Source organism: Capra hircus, chromosome 12 (genome assembly GCF_001704415.2).
Source record: "Capra hircus breed San Clemente chromosome 12, ASM170441v1, whole genome shotgun sequence".
In the NCBI taxonomy this organism is placed as follows: Eukaryota; Metazoa; Chordata; class Mammalia; order Artiodactyla; family Bovidae; genus Capra; species Capra hircus.
In genome coordinates this window covers 50,842,117-50,861,038 of record NC_030819.1, presented here as the reverse complement: position 1 = coordinate 50,861,038, position 18,922 = coordinate 50,842,117, and the positions used below count along the sequence as shown (strand labels likewise).

Below are 18,922 nucleotides of genomic sequence, written 5' to 3'. Positions count from 1 at the left end.
GTTTTATTTAAAATGGTAATATATTTAAACATACAAAAACAGTTTAAAAATTAAAAGATTTGAAAAAAAATTAATAGCTGAAATAATGTAACAAACCTCTCAAAGCTCCCTTGGTAAAGCCAGCGGCTCTCACTGCTGTCATGGGTCTAGTAACTCCATCCTTAAGAGAACAAGAATCATTTAAAAAGTGTTCTTACATATGATCTACCTCTTATTTACAGTTCTGCACATGACACACATCTTAATAAAGCCCCAGTCTTGAACAGAGGTTTATAATTCCTCCCTACTGTTCCTCACTTCTGCCTCCTCACGTGTCAACCTGTCTGAACTTTTCCTTTGTCCTATAAAATTTCAATTCTTCAATCGAACTGGACTTACTGCCAGTATGAAAAGAAAAAACACTCTTTTGGGTTTTCACTAGTACCTTATATAGCTTAGTAGCTGGTTACTCCCTACTTTGGGCTGGTCTCCTGTAGGCCTATGAGAGAAACCATAGAAACCGCTGGAAATGACAGCGCAGGAGAACCAGGTCCCAGAGTCCATCCTGCAGACAAACTAGAAGGCCTATGTCCATTCCCCTGTGGGATTTCACTTGAGACCTGAGTAAATAGTGATAAATCCAGAGACTGCCACCAAAGATTTCAAGCAGTTCAAATATCAACTCACAGTTTAAAGAATCAGGGTCACTATGTAAGTAATATCTTTAAAAAAAACTTTTGGTAATAATATACTAAGTCACAAGAAAGGCCCAAGATGCAAACCCACACATGGGGATACCTGAATAGCCCCTGTCATCGGTCTTCCCATTGACGACACCAGGGAGGTCTTGGACTAGTGAACAAAAAACTAAGTTAAAATGATTCCAAAAAACTTCTACACTTAATTTTATAAACCAAGCTATAAAAGTTTCTTTATAACTTTCTTTCCTTCATTCTACTGGCAAGTAAACCTTTTATCTCCCGAGGACATAGGATCAAACAATAAAACTCTAAAACAGGCATCAGCAAACTACATCCCTCGGCCCTTAGATGGGACAGAGCCACACTCCCTTCGTCTGCATGCTGTCTCTGGCTGTCTCTCCACAGATGCACAACTGGGTCTCCCAGAGCCTAAACCTCCCGGCTCTTCACAGAGAAGCTCGTTGACTCCTGTTCGGAAACATCATCAAAACCAAATTCATGAGTGATATCTGCTCTGACTGATTAATAAATGGATGTTTCCCATGATACACTATTATGCAACGTTAAGGCCACTCTCTCTGTCCACAGGAAGGGGACAACTGGAAGGCCAGTGCCCAGGACTCTAGGTTCTGAAGCCATCTTTACGACCCCTAAGAAATATTATCAGAAAGACCAGGAAATGCTATTTCATCTCATTCCTTCATTTTTCTCCCATTTCTCAACTATTTAGCATAAGTGAAAACATCCAAACTATTTGTAATTTGGGCAAGATTTAAAAGATTTTATGGATTTTTATATAGCATCTTTCCTCCAAAGATCTCAAATAAAAGCAAGACCCAATTATATATGCCTCTGAAATTTTTCAATTTTATTTTTTCATGTATTCTTAGTAAATTTTTAGAAATTATAAACATTACGTTTATATAACACTAACTTCACACAAAATATATGAATGTAATACACATGACACTTGGTTATATGATATAGAAAATGAAAAGTCAATCAACAAACACAATGTTTACAGACAGGAAAAGATAGCAAAACATTTTGTTTTCTTTACAACCGAAATGACTAGAATATTCAAAGCTATTTATCAACAATTTATAATATTCATCACTATTCAAAATGGAAAATACACCTGGATCACGAGCTGAAAGGTAGCCAGACTTATTTAAAACTGCCTAAAGTGAACTTATATATGAGAAAAGGTATCTTCATATCTTCAGCTTAAGAAAACATACCCCATATCCAGTAGCTACGGGTCTAGAAACTGCTGTGCTTGGTATTTTAGCAGTTATCTTGGGGAGGAAAAAAAAAAATAGTTAATAGAATTCAGATTAAGTTATATAATAGAAAACTGGAAAAGAAATGGAAAATACAGACTTATCAGTAGGGAAATATTTATATAACATTTAGAATAATTTTTAAATTATTCTAAATATTAAGGAGCTGGAGTATTTTAAGTACTGAGAAGGTCTATTCTGGAATTCATCTGAAAGGAGAAAAGGGACTTTAGAGTGACCTGTGGGTCAGTGGGATACAGGATTCTCCAGTGGACACACCTACCATTAATTCTGCATGATTATCACCCAGACACTGGGTCTAACAACAGACACTGGACCTGGAGTCAGGGACCCCGGGTTTGAATCTCAGCTCTCCCTCTACTTGCTGTGTTTACTTTACCTCTCTGAACATGAATGTTCTCATCTCTGAAATAAAGATACAAGGCACGTTGATCACAAAATTGTAGTCATAGTTGATCATGGAGCTTTTCACAGACATACCGGGCTGAACAGACAAACCCGAGAGGGAGTCTGCCAAGGAGGCAGCCCTGGGACTCCTCCAAACTTCAAACTGTGACCTCACAAGGCTTCACTCAGACTGGAAGGTCAATCAGCCCATGTAAGACCTGAGCCCAATTTAGAAACATTTCACATTCAACTGGGTTGAGGTGATTCAGTGTTCCAAGCATCTCTGCAGCCATACACAAAAGTAAATTCTCTCCAATAAAAGACACCTGCCCTGATAAGGCAGCCTCGTGGCTACTGAGCATCTGAAATGAGGCTCAGGCAATAGCATCTGGATTTTAAATTTTTACTTACTTTTTAATGATTTAGATGTAAATAGCCACAACATGGCTAGTGGTTATCATTCCAGACAGCACAGACACATGCCTTAAAATATCTCTAAAATGTTTCAATTACAATGTCTGGCATTCAGTCTACAACAACCAAACACATAGGAGCAAGAGTCCCTAATCAAAATCCAAGAGAAACAAAATGGAAAGACATGCAGAAGGGGAATCATATGATGGAAACAACATCAAACACAGGCTCTGACCAGCATGCTCAACATGTTCAGTGAATCAAAAGACAAGATTGACAATTTCAGTACAGAACTGAAAACGACGAAAAATGGATAAGTGGAAATCCTAGAACTGAAAATAACGTAAAAATTTGGCACTGTCCAGAAAGTAGCAAAATATTAAATTATACTAGACTTTGGTAAGTTAAAAGATGAATATTTTAATCTTTACAAAAACACCAAAAGAATGGTCAAGGAATGTAAACTCCCAAGATAACAGAGGGAGAAATGTAATAAAAATCAAACAAAAAAAGGTAAGAAAGGAGAGAAATAAAACATAAAGAAGGAAAAAACAAAGCAAATACTAAGACAACAAATGAAACCAATTTCATTAAATGTAAGTAGATTAAATACTTCACTAAAAGAATAAGATTATCTGACAATATTAATAAAAAACAATTCTATTCATGTTGCTAGTAAAAAATATTTCTCTAAGAAATACATCTCAAATACACAGATCTGAGAAAGCTGGAAGTGAAAAAATGGGGAAGACATACAATGCAAACACTAGACAAAAGAGAACCTGGGTAGCTACAACAATGTACTACTAACACCTGATGAAAGAGACACACAGCACTACTAGAGCTACAAGGACATTTCATAGCAATAAAAGACTCAACATAACAATATAACAATTCTAAATGTTTTTACTACAAATATATAAAACAAAAACCTAAACAAAGAAATTCACAATCATACTGTATGATCTATTTTTCTCACTGATAATAATAGAACTTCAATTCCTGCGTACCCCCCCCCAAAATCAATAAAAATACTGAACATTTGAACAAAATCATTAACAAACTTGACCACACTGACAGATAACAGGTCTTGGAAAAACATGAAAAGGAAGATGTGGGTCCCAGCAAAACTTTTCTGTGAGAACAAACTGAAGGAAAGAGACTTTTTCTTTTTAAACACTCACTAATGACTAGATCTGTTCTTCTGGTTTTTACTTTTGGCACTGGATCCTGTGTCTCCTCGCTCCTTACTTGCCCTGCACCCTCACCCACAAAGCCTTTCCTCACATACCTCAAGGCTGATCTTAACTGCACACATCCTTAAATATTCAACTGTACATTTATCTCCTGACTGTCCCAACTAGGAATAAAGAACTTATCTTTGTGATCCCAGAGCAATTTATACTGTTTTTACAACACAAATTACAATATGCCTTGTGTCCACTTTACCCTTCTCTGGAGCTAGCTGGAATTTTCTCTCTCTTAAATGAGCCCAGTGCCTCTCCTATAAAAGTTGCACAGATTTTTCCCATTTAATACAGTAAGTAGGGTGTGATGACAATATCATTCAAAGGGGTGCAGACCTACTCTCTGTTCTGGTTACGGGTAACTGTGAGACCTCTCCTCCCAGCCTTGTTTCCTGTCTATAACATGAGGGTCTCTGAAGTCATTTCTAAACATCAATGAAGGGCCAGCTTAGAGACATTATCACTTGTTGATACACCAAATCACTAAACTGAAGACTTTCACTTATTCACTAAGTTGTGATATAAAGATCTGTGGAGTACCCACAGCAAACAAAGAAAAGATCAATAAATAAGACAGTTTACCTCTTCAAAAAAGGTTACAGTCTTGTCATTAGCCAAGTGCAAGAACTTAATCTATAGTTTTCCTTTCCATAATGAAGGTAACCTTAAAATTAAAATACAGCTTATGGAACGTGTAGTCAAGAACTGACTTCACCCAAAGAGAGCACTGGCTTTGCCCTTCAATACAGGGAGGTGATCTGTATGCCCCTGTAATGTCCTGCCTGATACATCCCTGTTTCCCTGGGGGGCTTTGGCCACCAGACAGTCTAACCCTAGATATATTAGCTTGAACCTCCATGGGGGGCTAGAGACTAATGGGCAGCCACAAGGACAGTGTGTGATGGAGCCCCATTAACACCGTGGACATCAGAGTCATGGGAGGACCTCCTTGCTAGCTCTACAGGTACCGTCACCACACAGAGGGGTCGAGGGGGTTAAAGCCACCCAGGGCTCCACAGGGAAAAGACAACCAGAACCCCCATGTCTGACCTCCCAGACTCTGCCCCAGGTCTCTCTTCTCTCAGCAGATTTAACCTACATCATTCTCCTGAAATAAACTATTAAGTATAATAGCTTTCAGTGAGTTCTTTGAGTCTTTTCAGAAAATTACACATGCTGAAGGTGCCTACAGCTGGAATTAGAAGTGAGGATAGTCCCGTGGACCGCTGTGCTCTCTAACTTTGAGGAAGGAACCCCACAAATGTGACAGGCATTTCATTATTGCGGAACAGTTAAGTATGGTGGGAGGGAAGAGGCCCTGACAGAGTGAGGGAGGGCAGGTGGGGGGACACACCATCTACAGCAGGGGATTCACTCCCTAACAGCCTGTCGACCTGGCACTGCCAGCCTCTTTTAGGTAACTTACTGTGGGGTGGCCTGCTGCCTCCGAGATGCTAGGCACTGGTCCAAGTTATGAGAAATAAAAATATCTCCAGGGCAAACATGTGCCAGGGCAGGTGGGCAAGTGGGCACTGAGAACCACTGCTCTGGAGCCATGGGTGGGCAGAACACTAGGCACAGAACTTTCTGTACTTCTCACTTTACCTAGTGCCAACCTCGTTTATTTTCAACTACAAAAGACTCTCGGTAGAGTTCATGTATTGTGGAAGGCAGAAGTCTATTCTCTGTGTAACATATAAAAACTTTACTAATAACACTGAAAATAATCACTCTAGCCATGTATGTACTGGTGGAGAATTAATTAGCAGATGGTCATTAATCCAAGGGAGGTGTAATTTGCAACTTAAGGCCCAGTGTTTTCAAAGATCAATATTTACATAACATTAAAAATTAGAAAGACAAATTTTTAAAAAATAATGTTTTGGGTAAACATATTCTGTGTCTTACATAAATAATAATATTTATATTCTCAAGAGCATAAAAATTCTTTGATCTATATTACTTTAAAATTAACTTACTGGATATACTATAAACTATAAAACATTGCTATAAGAAACTGAAAAAGAAATAAATGGAAAGACATCCTGTATTCAAGGCTATAAAACTTTATATTGTTAAGATATCTATATTGAACTTCCCTGGTGGTCCAGTGGTTAAGAATACACCCGCCTATAATTGATTGGAAGTAGCAAAAGTGGGCATTATTCCTAATTCTAGGGGAAAAACTTTTGGTCTTTTACCACCAAATATGTTGTTAGCAGTGAGATTTTCTTATACAGCCTTTATCATAGTGAGTTTCCTTCTATTTCTAGTTCATTACATGTTCTTATTGTGAAAGGATGTGGAATTTTTTTCAAGTTCTTTTATTGCATCAATTGAGATGATTTGGGTTTTTTTCCCTTCATTCTATTAAGGTGACATATCACATTGATTAATTTTTGTCTGTTAATCCATTCTCAAATTTCAGGAATAAATCCCACTTCGCCATAGTGTGTAACCCTTATAACATGCTGCTTTGGTTTGCTTATATTTTGTTCAGGATTTCTAGGTCAGTATTCATAAAGGATATTTCTTATAGTGTCTTTGCCTGGCTTTGGTATCAGTGTAAAAGTTTTCAAAATATATCCTGGATTAAAAAAAAGAATCGGGGACACGGGTTCGATCCTTGGTCAGGGAAGAACCCACATTCCTCGGGGCAACTAAGCCCATGAGCCACAACTACTGAAGCCCGCATGCCCTAGAGCCTGCAATCCACAAGAGAAGCCACCACAACAAGAAGCTCACACACTGCAACTAGAGAAAGCGCATGTGCAGCAACAAAGACCCAGCACAGCCAAATATAAATAAATTACTTCAAAAAAAGATATCTATATTACTCAAAGCAACACACAGATTCAATGTAATCTCTACCAAAATCCCAATGTCTTTTTTTTTTTTTAAGAAATGGAAAAATCCAACCTAAAACTCATTTGGAATCTTAAGAAACCCTGGAGAGCTGAAAAATTTTGAAAAAGATCTAAGTTGGGGGACTCCTATCTGCTGATTTCAAAACATGTTACAACGCTACTGCACTGGAAACAATGTGGTGCTGGAAAGAATGACTTTCAACAAGGGTGTCAAGACCACACTAGAGGGAAGGTCAGTCTCTCCCAAATGGCACTGAGAATACTGGATATCCTCATGCAAAACAAGGAAATTGGACCCTTAATCTTATAGAGCATTCAAAAATGAACTCAAAGTAGATTAAAGGCCCAAACATAAGACCTAAAACCTAAAAGACTATAAAACTGCTAGGGAAAAACAGAGGAAAATGTCATAGCATTGGACTTAGCAATGATTTCTTGGATATGACATCAAAAAGCACGGGCAACTTAAGCTAAAACAGACAAATGGGACCACATCAAACATAAAGCCTTTTGTGGGTCAAAGGATACAATCAACAGAATAAAAAACAGCTACCTACAGAATGGGAGAAAATATCTGCAAAGCATATATCCAATAAAGAATTCCTACAACTTAACAACAAAACATTAAATAACCCAGCTTAAAAATGGGCAAAATACTTGAATAGACATTTCTTCAAAGATCATACACAAATGGCCAAAAAGTATATGAAAAGATAACATCACTAATAATCAGAGAAATGCAAATCAAGACCACAATGAGAACCATCTCATACCCATTAAAACTGCTACTATCAAAAAACAGAAAATAACAAGTGTTATGAGGGGTAGAGGAACTGGAGCCTGCGTGCACTGTCAGCGGAATTACCATACAATCCAGCAACCCCACTTCCAGATATACACCCTGAAAACAGAGCCTCAGGATATTTGTGTCCCCGAGTTCATAGCAGTGCTGCTCACAACAGCCAACAGGTGGAAGCAAGCCAAGTGTGTGCAGAACAAGATGTGGTCCATCCAGACAATGAAATGTCATTCAGCCTTAAAAAGGAAGAAAACCCTGATACCTGCTGCACCATGGATGAACCTTGAAGATGTTATGCTGAGTGAAGTAACTGTTCGATTCCACTTACGTGAGGCACCTTGAATAGGCAAACACACAGAGATAGAGAGTAGAAAGGTGGGGCCAGCAGCTGGAGGACATTGTTCAGTGAGGACAGAGCCTCAGTTTGGGAAAATGGAAAGTTCTAAGGGTCTGTTTCACAACAATGGGAATTAATTTAGCACTCCCAATGTGTACGTTTAAAAACAATAAACAGGGTAAGCTTTGTTCGTTGTTGTTTTTTTTACCATAATAAAAAAAATTCACTTACTGGAGGTCTTCTGCCATGACTAGTTCTCACAGCTTGCTGAAAGGCTGTATCATTCTCCAATTCCTAAAACAAAATGGCAAATTTAACATTCAATGTGAGGTGACAAATTTTAAATGTTTAACCACTACTGTTTGGTGTTCAGGATCCTCTAGGATCCATCTTTCCTCATCTGCTGATGTCCACGTAGGGCTCAAGGACTCCTGTCCTCAACTTCCCCTTCACTGGACATGAAATACCAAAGGCCCTCTCTCCCTTGGGGAGAGGAGCACTGACAGTCTGGTCAAGTGCAAGGACATGTCACTGGCTACTGGCTCAATGGGTACTGTCAGCATGCCTGGTCCCAAGATCAAGTCTTTCTTGTCTCTCTCTTCCAAGTCGGTGGAGCAGCAAGAACAGAGAATCACCCCCTCCATCCTTTCTCCCTCCTCTCTTCTTCCATATCCTGGGCTGTGGCTACTAGCCTTATCTGTGAAGCTGAAGACAGAAAAAGCTGCAGACTCTCCCAGAAATTGGGCAAACTCTATTGTCTCATCTTGCAAGTGAAAATGGTTTTTCATCTCAGGGAGAGGTAAAGTTTGAGACACAGACTGGAGCCAGCCGAGGCTCCACTGGGTCCAACCTGTCATGCTTTGGAACCAAAGGCTCAGCTGACATAAAACATTACTGTGCTTTGCTGATTCCTGACGCGTGCTCACATTCTCCCTCAGGAATCTGAGGAAAGTCACATTAGTCAGGGGCAAGTTACCAGGGCTCCCAGGTTTCCTGGACAAAATGCTATTTTCCAACTGCCAGTGTAACCAGCCTTTGCCTCGAGTTCCTTCACCACCACAAGCTCTGGATTCAGCCCTCTATACACATCAGTGCACACTTCTCACACTCGCCTGACTCACTCCAGTCTACTTCCCACAGAAATATACTTAACGATTACTGAAAAACAAAAAATACACTAAAACAAAAAAATAGAGTCAGTATCAATTAGCTTTTTAAAACCCTGGAGACAACGTGTTTTTATAACCAGGATGTACTTTACACATGAACAAAATACAATGTACTTTAAACATGATTATACACAAGCATTTTTTAGCTTTACTTCAAATAATCTTTATAACCTTCCATATCAGCTACACAAAATGAAGTAAGTACAACACTGCTATATTTAAAATGTATAACCAACAAGGCCCTACTGTGTAGCACATGGAACTCTGCTCAATGTTATGTGGCAGCCTGGATGGGAGGTGGGTTGAGAGGGGAGAATGGATACATGTATATGTATGGCTGAGTCCCTTCAAAAGGAAAAAAAAAAAAAATGAAGTAAGTACACAAATCTCACTCAGCCATAGAAACCAAGCAACTTTCATATGAGTACAAGCCAAGCGCTCCCTTGGCACATGTTTTAGGAAAAAGAAGTCTAATATTCCTATATTATTAGTAAAATTCAATTAATCAACTCAAAGAAGTCTAACTAAATGATAAACTAAAACCTATCAACAAATTCTCCAATTACAAATACCAAACTAACACAACTTTTGTCATTTCTTTTCCTTTGTTCAAGATTTGATTAATAATTTGCATAATCTATGAACACCTTAGCAACTGTTTCAAGTAATTCAGTTATATATTAACTTATTCCAATTAATTAAAAGGAAACCATGAGTAAACCAAATTTTTATTTTACTGTGTAATTTACTTTTGTGTATTATATTCTGAATATTTGCTTCAAGTTATTAATAGATAATGAAGCCACACTGTGATGACCTGAAGAATTAGGAAGTTTATCTGATATTATTAAAAAACGATCATGATGATCGTTTTTGCACTTGTGGGACTCTACCCAAGAAATGTTTGATCACAAGGTAAAAAATTACTTATGCATAAAATTTTTCATTGTGTTATTGTTATTAATAGGGGCAGAAAACTATAAATAACTATCCTACAGTCAGAAAGTAATCAACTGTATATAGTCAGTATTATGCAGCCATTAAAATATATTTAAATTTTTAGTATCATGAGATATTATTTATGACATAGCCAAAAATAGATAAGCAAACAGAAAAGTAACTGTCAGTTCAATTCCAAACATTCTAAAAGAAAATTCTATGTATATGCGTGAAGGAAAGACAAACAAAACATTAGCAGTAGTTATTTCTGAGTGGTGGGATTATGGACAATTTTGTTTTCCAACAATAGGCACATATATTTTTTATATCTGTAACTTTTATAACTGGGAGAAAGGGAAAGATTCAATGGTTTTCATAATTAACACTAACTTATGAAAATGCCCATGTTTTAATACATATTTTAAAAAATTAGTCTGTATAGTCATATCCATGTATACAGATGTTTGTATTAAATATATAGGGAGGGACACACCTATCTATATAAAAAGACAAGGAACACAGCAAAACATCAGTGCTATGACCTGCTACAGTACAGGTCATTACCAGGTAACAATATTTGTCATTTTATTTTTTTCCCCGATCTTCTGTATTTTTCAAATTTTCAATGATAAATAGTATCTCCTAGATTTTTATTTCATACAGAGTAAATGAATAGTTTCCATTTTCTCTTCTTGCTTTCTAAGTCTCAAATTCACAAACCATCATTCTTCTCCAGAGGAAAAAACTTCAAAAATGACTGAAACCCATGTGAAGAACTCGAGAATAGAATGTAAGTTCCTAAATTAAAGTCCTCTGAATGCTAATATTTGATTCTCACATGCTAGCAAGAAAATTAATGCTCACATCCTTCATCCTTAAATTGTTTCACACACTAATTCAAGGTAAATTTATAAAGCAGCTTCTTTTGGTTTTTGTCTTTTACAATTTGGAAACTGTAACTCTCACAATGTAAACAGATTTAAAATAATCAAATAATTGTCTTAATAACAATTTCATCCTATAATTACTATACTAAATATTAAGCAGATATAGGCTTGTTGACATAAGTTAACATTCATAAAAGGAAAAAAGTAGGTTACAAAACAGTACACACAGTATGATACCACTGTCTCCAAAAACATATAGACATACAGTGTACATATATATACACACACACATATATTCCTGCATAGGGAAACATTTAGCATTAAGCACTGTACCTTAGCTGATGTTTATCTCTGGGTGGTGACAGTTTCTCTGATTTTAATTTTTTATTTTTATTCTCTAGTTTTTCTATAAAATACTTGTATAATTCAATTCAAAGGAAAATAACTCTACATGACAATTCAAATTTAGGCCATTAAAAAAAACAATTTTAGGCACCTCAAGGGATCTAAGTCTTTTAACATACATATTCAGATAACTAGTGCAAAAGAATACAAGAACATAATTGATCCTAATTCTTTTCCATAACATTTTTTCACATCTCTATCCTTTTCCCTTCTGTTGCGATTATTACTATTGGTAGAAGTTAGTACAGTCTTCAGTAATAGTACTTTTCTAGGCTTTTAATCAACTTAACTTAATCTAAAGCATAATATAGCAGAACCATCAAATCCAAAATTTTCACAAACCGGCTGGTTAGCAAAGACCAAAGTAAAAACCAATGAAACAATTTTTTTTTTTACCTCGGTATCATAGGTTGGATTGTAGTCATTATAGCCAGAATAAAGATCATCTTCATCTGTTTCTGGGGCCAGGTGTACATTTTGCATCATTTGTACCTATGAAAAAATCACTGTTGTAAATGTATTCTTGAAATAATTCTTCATTGAAATAAACTGTAACTATTAACAACCTTTCTGGTCAAATTTATGTATACATATGTTTATGGCTTAAACATTTTTCGTGTCAAATTCTTAAAATTAGGTATCAAAACAGACACACAAGTCAATCGAACAGAACAGAGAGGCCCCAATAAACCTGTGCATTTAAGATCAATTAATTTATGACAGTCACTCAGTGAAGTCGCTCAGTCGTGTCCAACTCTTTGCGACCGCATGGGCTATAGCCTATCAGGCTCCTCAGTTCATGGAATTTTCCAGGCAAGAATACTGGAGTGGGTTGCCATTTCCTTCTCCATGGGATCTTCCCAACCCAGGGATCCTGCATTGTGGGCAGACACTTTACCGTCTGAGCCACCAGGGAAGTCCAATTTATGACAAGGGACCCAAAAATAAACAATGGAGAAAGGATAGTCTCTTCAATAAATGGTGCTGGGAAAAATGGACAGCCACACTCAAAAAAATACATCTGGGCCCCTACCTTATACCATATACAAAAATCAAATGAGCATAAGACTTGAAACCATAAAACTTGTAGAAGTAAACATAGATGGTTAAGTGCCTTGACATCGGTTTTAATGATATCTTTTTTGGAACTGACACCAAAAGAAATGACAACAAAACTGAAAATAGGTAAATGGGACTAAATCAAACTTAAAGGTTTCTGCACAGCAAATGAAATCATCAACAAAATGAAAAGGTAATTGGGAGAAATATTTACAAATCATGTATCTGATAAGGGGTTAATATCCAAAATATATAAAGAACTCATGTAACTCAACAACAACAAAAACTCGATTAAAAAATGGGCAGAGGGGACTTCCCTGGTGATCCAGTGGCTAAGAATTCGCCTCTCAATGCAGGGGACAACGGTTCGATCCCTAGTCTGGGAAGATCTCATATGCCATGGAGCCTGTGCTCTAAAGCCTTTGAGCCACAACTACTGAGCCTACGTGCCACAACTACTGAAGCTGGTGAGCTCAGAGCCTGTGCTCCACAACAAAGAAGCTATAATAAGAAGTCCATGCAACCCAACGAAGAGCAGCCCCTGCTCACCACAGCTAGAGAAAGCCCTCACACAGTAACAAAGACCCAGAACAACCAAAAATAAATACAGTATTTTTAAAAATGGGCAGAGGACCTAAATAGACATTTTTCCAAATCAGACAATACAGATAGTCATGAAAAGATGAAAAGATGCTCAACCTCACTAATCATCAGGGAAGTAAAATTAAAAACACAAGGAGATAGCACCTCACACTGGTTACAACTGTTATTGTCAAAAACACTAGAGAGAAGCATTGATGAGGATGTGGAGAAAAGGAAACCCTTGTGCAATGTTGGTAGGAATATATGGAGGTTCCTAAAAAATTAAAAATACAGTTACTGAATGATCTAGCAATTCCACTTCTGGGTATTTATCTGAAGCAAATGAAAATAGTAACTCAAAAAAGTATCTGCACCACTATGTTTGCTGCATCATTACCAACAAGTAAGATACAGAAACAACCTAAGTGTCCATCGATGGATGACTGGATAAAGAAAATGTGATGCACACACAAACACATGTGCACACACACAATGGAATACTATTCAGCCCCCCAAAGGAAATTTTGCCATTATGATCATGGATGGATCTATCTGGCATTGTTGTTTAGTCACTAAGTAGTATCCTATTCTTTTGCAATCCCATAGACTGGAGCCCACCGGGCTCCTCTGTCCATGGGATTTCTCAGGCAAGAATACTGGAGTGGGTTATCATTTCCTTCTCCAGGGCATCTTCCCAACCTAGGGATCAAAACTGCATCTCCTGCATTGGCAGGCAGATTCTTTACCACTGCACCACCTGGGAAGCTGAGAAGGTACTATGCTGAGGGAAATTAAGCCAGATAGAGAAAAACAAAAACTGCATGATCTCACTTAACTGTGGAATCTAAAAACAAAAAGAATTCCCTGGCATTTCAGTGGTTAGGACTCAGTGCTGTTACTGCTGAGGGCCTGGGTTCAATCCCTGGTGGATGAACTAAGATACCACTAGCCCCATAGTTGAGTTCAGTCACTCAGTCATGTCTGACTCTTTGCAAGAGTGGACTGCAGCACACCAGGGCTCCCTGTCCATCACCAACTCCCAGAGTTTACTCAAATTCATGTCCATTGAGTCAGTGATGCCATCCAACCATCTCATACTCCATCATCCCCTTCTCCTCCTGACTTCAATCTTTCCCAGCATCAGGGTCGTTTCCAACAAGTCAGTTCTTCACATCAGGTGGCCAAAGTACTGGAGTTTCAGCTTCAGCATCAGTCTTTCCAATGAATATTCAGGACTGATTTCCTTTAGGATGGACTGGTTGGATCTCCTTGCATTCCAAGAGACTCTCAAGAGTCTTCTCCAACATCACAGCTCAAAAGCATCAGTTCTTCGGCGCTCAGCTTTCTTTATAGTCCAACTTTCACATCCATACATGACTACTGGAAAAACCATAGCTTTGACTAGACAGACCTTTGTCGGCAAAGTAATGTCTCTGCTTTTTAATATGCTGTCTGCTGCTGCTGCTAAGTCGCTTCAGTCATGTCTGACTCTGTGTGACCCCATAGACAGCAGCCTACCAGGCTTCCCCGTCCCTGGGATTCTCCAGGCAAGAATACTGGAGTGGGTTGCCATTTCCTTCTCCAATGCATGAAAGTGAAAAGTGCAAGTGAAGTTGCTCAGTCGTATCCAACTCTTAGCGACCCCAGGACTGCAGTCCACCAGGCTCCTCCATCCATGGGATTTTCCAGGCAAGAGTACTGGAGTGGGGTGCCATTGCCTTCTCCAATATGCTGTCTAGGTTGGTCATAACTTTCCTTCCAAGGAGTAAGCATCTTTTAATTTCATGGCTACAGTCACCATCTGCAGTGATTTTGGAGCCCCCCAAAATCAAGTCTGTCACTGTTTCCATTGTTTCCCCATCTATTTGCCATGAAGTGATGGGACCAGATGCCATGATCTTAGTTTTCTGAATGCTGAGTTTTAAGCCAACTTTATCATTCTCCTCTTTCACTTTCACCAAGAGGCTCTTTAGTTCTTCTTCACTTTCCGCCATAACGGTGGTGTCATCTGCATATCTGAGGTGATAGATATTTCTCTTGGCAATCTTGATTCCAGCCTGTGCTTCTTCCAGTCCAGCATTTCTCATGATGTACTCTGCACAGAAGTTAAATAAGCAGGGTGACAATAGACAGCCTTCATGTACTCCTTTCCTGATTTGGAACCAGTCTGTTGCTCCATTCCAGTTCTAGCTGTTGCTTCTTAACCTGCATACAGATTTCTCAGGGAGAAGGTCAGGTGGTCTGGAATTCCCATCTCTTGAAGAATTTTCCACAGTTTGTTGTGATTCACACAGTCAAAGGCTTTGGCATAGTCAGTAAAGCAGAAATAGATGTTTTTATGGAACTCGCTTGCTTTTTCGACAGTCCAGCGGATGCTGGCAATTTGATCTCTGGTTCCTCTGCCTTTTCTAAAACCAGATTGCACATCTGGAAGTTCATGGTTCACGTATTGCTGAAGCCTGGCTTGGAGAATTTTGAGGATTACTTTGTTAGCGCATGAGATGAGTGCAACTGTTTGGTAGTTTGAACACTCTAGAATCCACCTGCAATGCAGGAGACCCCAGTTCAATTCCTGGGTTGGGCAGATCCCCTGGAGAAGGGATAGGCTACCCACTCCAGTGTTCTTGGGCTTCCTCTGTGGCTCAGCTGGTAAAGAATCCACCTGTGAAGTGGGAGACCTGCATTCAATCCCTGGGTTAGGAAGATTCCCTGGAGAAGGGAAAGGCTACCCACTCCAGTATTCTGGCCTGGAGAACTGCATGGACTAAGTCCATGGGGTCACAAAGAGTCGGACACGACTGAGCGACTTTCACTTTCACTTTGAACATTCTTTGGCATTGCCTTTCTTTGGGATTGGAATGAAACTGACTTTTTTCAGTCCTTTGGCCACTGCTGAATTTTCCAAATTTGCTGGCATATTGAGTGCAGCACTTTCACAGCATCATCTCATAGGATTTGAAATAGCTCAGCTGGAATTCCGTCACCACCACTAGCTTTGTTCGTAGTGATGCTTCCTAAGGCCAACTTGACTTCGAATTCCAGGATGAACTAAGATCCCACAAACCCCATAGTAGAGCACCAAAAACAAACAAACAAAAAAAAACTACTGCAGTATAAACAATGAACATGCTTTAGTTCTTTAGTCCATTGTTTAGTTGTGCATTCTTTAGTTCTGTGCATTCCTTTTTTTAAATTATTTTTTAACTGAAGGATAATTGCTTTACAGAATTATCTGTACTAGCTTTAGTATAGATGTGTATTTTCAATTCTATTGAGTGTGTGTATATATATATATCCTATTGAGTGTGTATATATGTGTATATATATATATATATATATAGGAATGGAATTACTGGCAACATTATGTTTAACTTTTGGAGGAGCTGCTAGGCTTTTCCAAAGTGGCTGCACTATTTTACATCCCACCAGCAGTGAATGAAGGTTCCAATTTCTCCATGTCCCAGCCAACGCCTGCTATTGGCCCTATTCTGATTACAGCCACTCTAGCAGGCAAAAAGTGGTATCTTCATGGTTTTGATTTGATTTTTGGTTTGATTTCCTTGGTGATTAAAGATGCTGAGCATCCTTTCATATGCTTATTGAAAACTGTAACTTTTTGTCTGTTCAAATGCTTTGCCCATTTTTAAAAATTGGCTTTTTGATCTGATTCATGTCGAGGTTTGACAGAAAACAATAAAATTCTGTAAAGCAATTATCCTTTAATTAAAAAAAATTTTTTTAAAAAGAATTCCTTGGGAGGACCCTGGCAGTCCAGTGGTTAGGACCCTGCACATTTACTGCCATGGGGCTTCACTCCCTGGTCCCACAAACCAAGTCTTGCGGCACACACACACACACACACACAACACACACACACACAAATCCCTATATGTTCTCGATATTAGACCTTGTCAGAGAAACGATTAGCAAATATTTTCTCCCATTCTGTGCACTGTCTTTCCACCTTCTTGTCCTTTGAAGCACAAAACTTTTTAATTTCAATGATGGGCTTCCCAGGTGGCGCAGTGGTACCCTAAGAATACACTTGCCAACGCAGGAGATGCAGTTTCGATCCCTGGGTCGGGAAGACCCCCGGGGAGGAGGAAATGGCAACCCACTCCAGTATTCTTGCCTGGAAAATCCCATGGACAGAGCCTGGCAGGCTACAGTGGGGTCGCAAAGAGACGGACAGTACCGGGCACGCACGTACACACACACACACATAATTCTTTGGTTGGTTGTGCTTTAGGTGAAAGAGCTAAAAAGCCACTGCCTAATCCAAGTTCAAGAAGACTTACACTTGTTTTTTTCTAAGAGTTTCAGGGGTTTAGCTCCTAGCTTTAGGAAATTTTTCTTTTTAAGCTAAAAGGCAGGGCATGTGGCTCTCAGTTCCTCCATGCCCCTACATTTGGTGGACAGAGTCTTAACCACTGGGCCACCAGAGAAGTCCTAGATTGAGGTCTTTTTAGTTAATTTCGCATTACTTTTTGGAAATGAAAATTCACAAGAGCAAATGTCAATCATATATAAATGTTCATTCCAAAATACCTCCAGAAAGTATTAAGTCATTGATAGAAGATATATAAAAAAATTTAACTTACAAGCTTTAGGTCAGGTAATGTGAAACCAATGGTTCACAAAGGTTAGCGTTTGCCAGAAACCTACGGACTTGTTAAAATCAGATTGCCACTCCCCGCCTTCACCAGTTTTCTTATTCACTGGTGGGAGTCATCACCCTCACTCCTTGGAGTGTGGAGTTCTAACAAGTTTCTAATCAGTGTTGCTGATGCTGATGTGGTCCACGGACCACACGTTGAGGACCCGTGTGCTCAAGGAGAACCTCCTGATTACAAGCCCCACTTAAATCAATTTAGTTTACACGTCTGTCAGCAAAACAAGCCGCCTGACAACTGGAGATCCTTTCTTCTGAGCTAACCAGACCAAAAAAGTTCATCTATGAGAAACTCCGGCTAAACCGACACGGTGGGAGCAAACGCAGAGAGTGCTAGTGGGGAAAGGTGAGGCGCCCAGGTGAGGCGGTCGAGCTCCAAGGCCCGGTGCAAAGGCAGCTCCCGGGACTGCGCCTCTCGGACTCAGCGCGGGAAGTCCCCCGGGGGCCCCGTCCCAACCAGCGGCCTCCTGTCCCCCGGGGTCGGCACCAGACAGCCCGTCGCCCAGAAGCGGGGGCCGACTCCGGCCTGGGGACGCCCACTTCTGTGAGGGGAGCCCGAGCGCGCGCCTCTCTCACCCGCCGAGCCTTCCCGGGAATTTCGGAGCTTCCCGTCACAAACTCGCGGTGAAGAGGTTTAGGGCCGCGCGAGGGGGAAGAGCAGAGCCCTCTCCCGCGTCCCACCCCCACGACCCCTTCAGAGGGCGCCTGGCACCCGCGCCGCCCCGGGGCCCTCCCCTACCTCGCCGGGAGTGGAGGAGGGCAACCGCGAGCGCGGCGGGGCAGGTGCGGCCTTGGTGGGACTCTTCAGAGAGCAGCGCGTCCCCGGCGTTGCCACGCGCGAAACCAAGGAAGCCGCTCCCACAGTGCTCCGCGAGAGGGCGGGACCAAGCCTTTAGAGAGAGACAGGCCTGGAGGGCGGGGCGGGGCTGAGGGGCGGGGCCTAAGGCGGGGCCTGGATGGCGGGGCGGGGCCGATCCCTAGGAAGTGGGCAGGAGGAGGGGCCGCACGGAGGCTCTCCTAGAGAGATGGCGGGGATGGTGGAATCGGGCACCGGGAACCGGAAGGCAAGGAAGCCACAGTCCTCTAGATCCTGATGAACTCAGCCGGAGGGCGGGTCACCGGCGGGTGGTGCTAGTTGCTGTGAATAGCTCCGGTGGCTGCGGCGCTAGCCCGT

General features: G+C 40.2%; 1 protein-coding gene across 3 annotated transcripts in view; it reads right to left on the bottom strand.

The window, feature by feature from the left end:
- Positions 1-18,601, bottom strand: part of IFT88 (intraflagellar transport 88) — a 60,506-nt gene extending 41,905 nt beyond the window's left edge. Inside the window, exons 1-6 of one of the 3 annotated variants that reach the window (XM_018056540.1) lie at positions 18,488-18,597; positions 11,832-11,927; positions 8,267-8,329; positions 1,922-1,978; positions 778-831; positions 97-160 (exon numbers count right to left, since the gene is read on the bottom strand). In XM_018056540.1, coding sequence (XP_017912029.1) covers positions 97-160; positions 778-831; positions 1,922-1,978; positions 8,267-8,329; positions 11,832-11,921 — 328 coding nt within the window. In that variant the 5' untranslated portion in view covers positions 11,922-11,927; positions 18,488-18,597. Of the gene's footprint in view, positions 1-96; positions 161-777; positions 832-1,921; positions 1,979-8,266; positions 8,330-11,831; positions 11,928-18,487 lie in introns of all 3 variants that reach the window. The other 2 variants (XM_018056538.1, XM_018056539.1) reach the window with 2 other exon arrangements.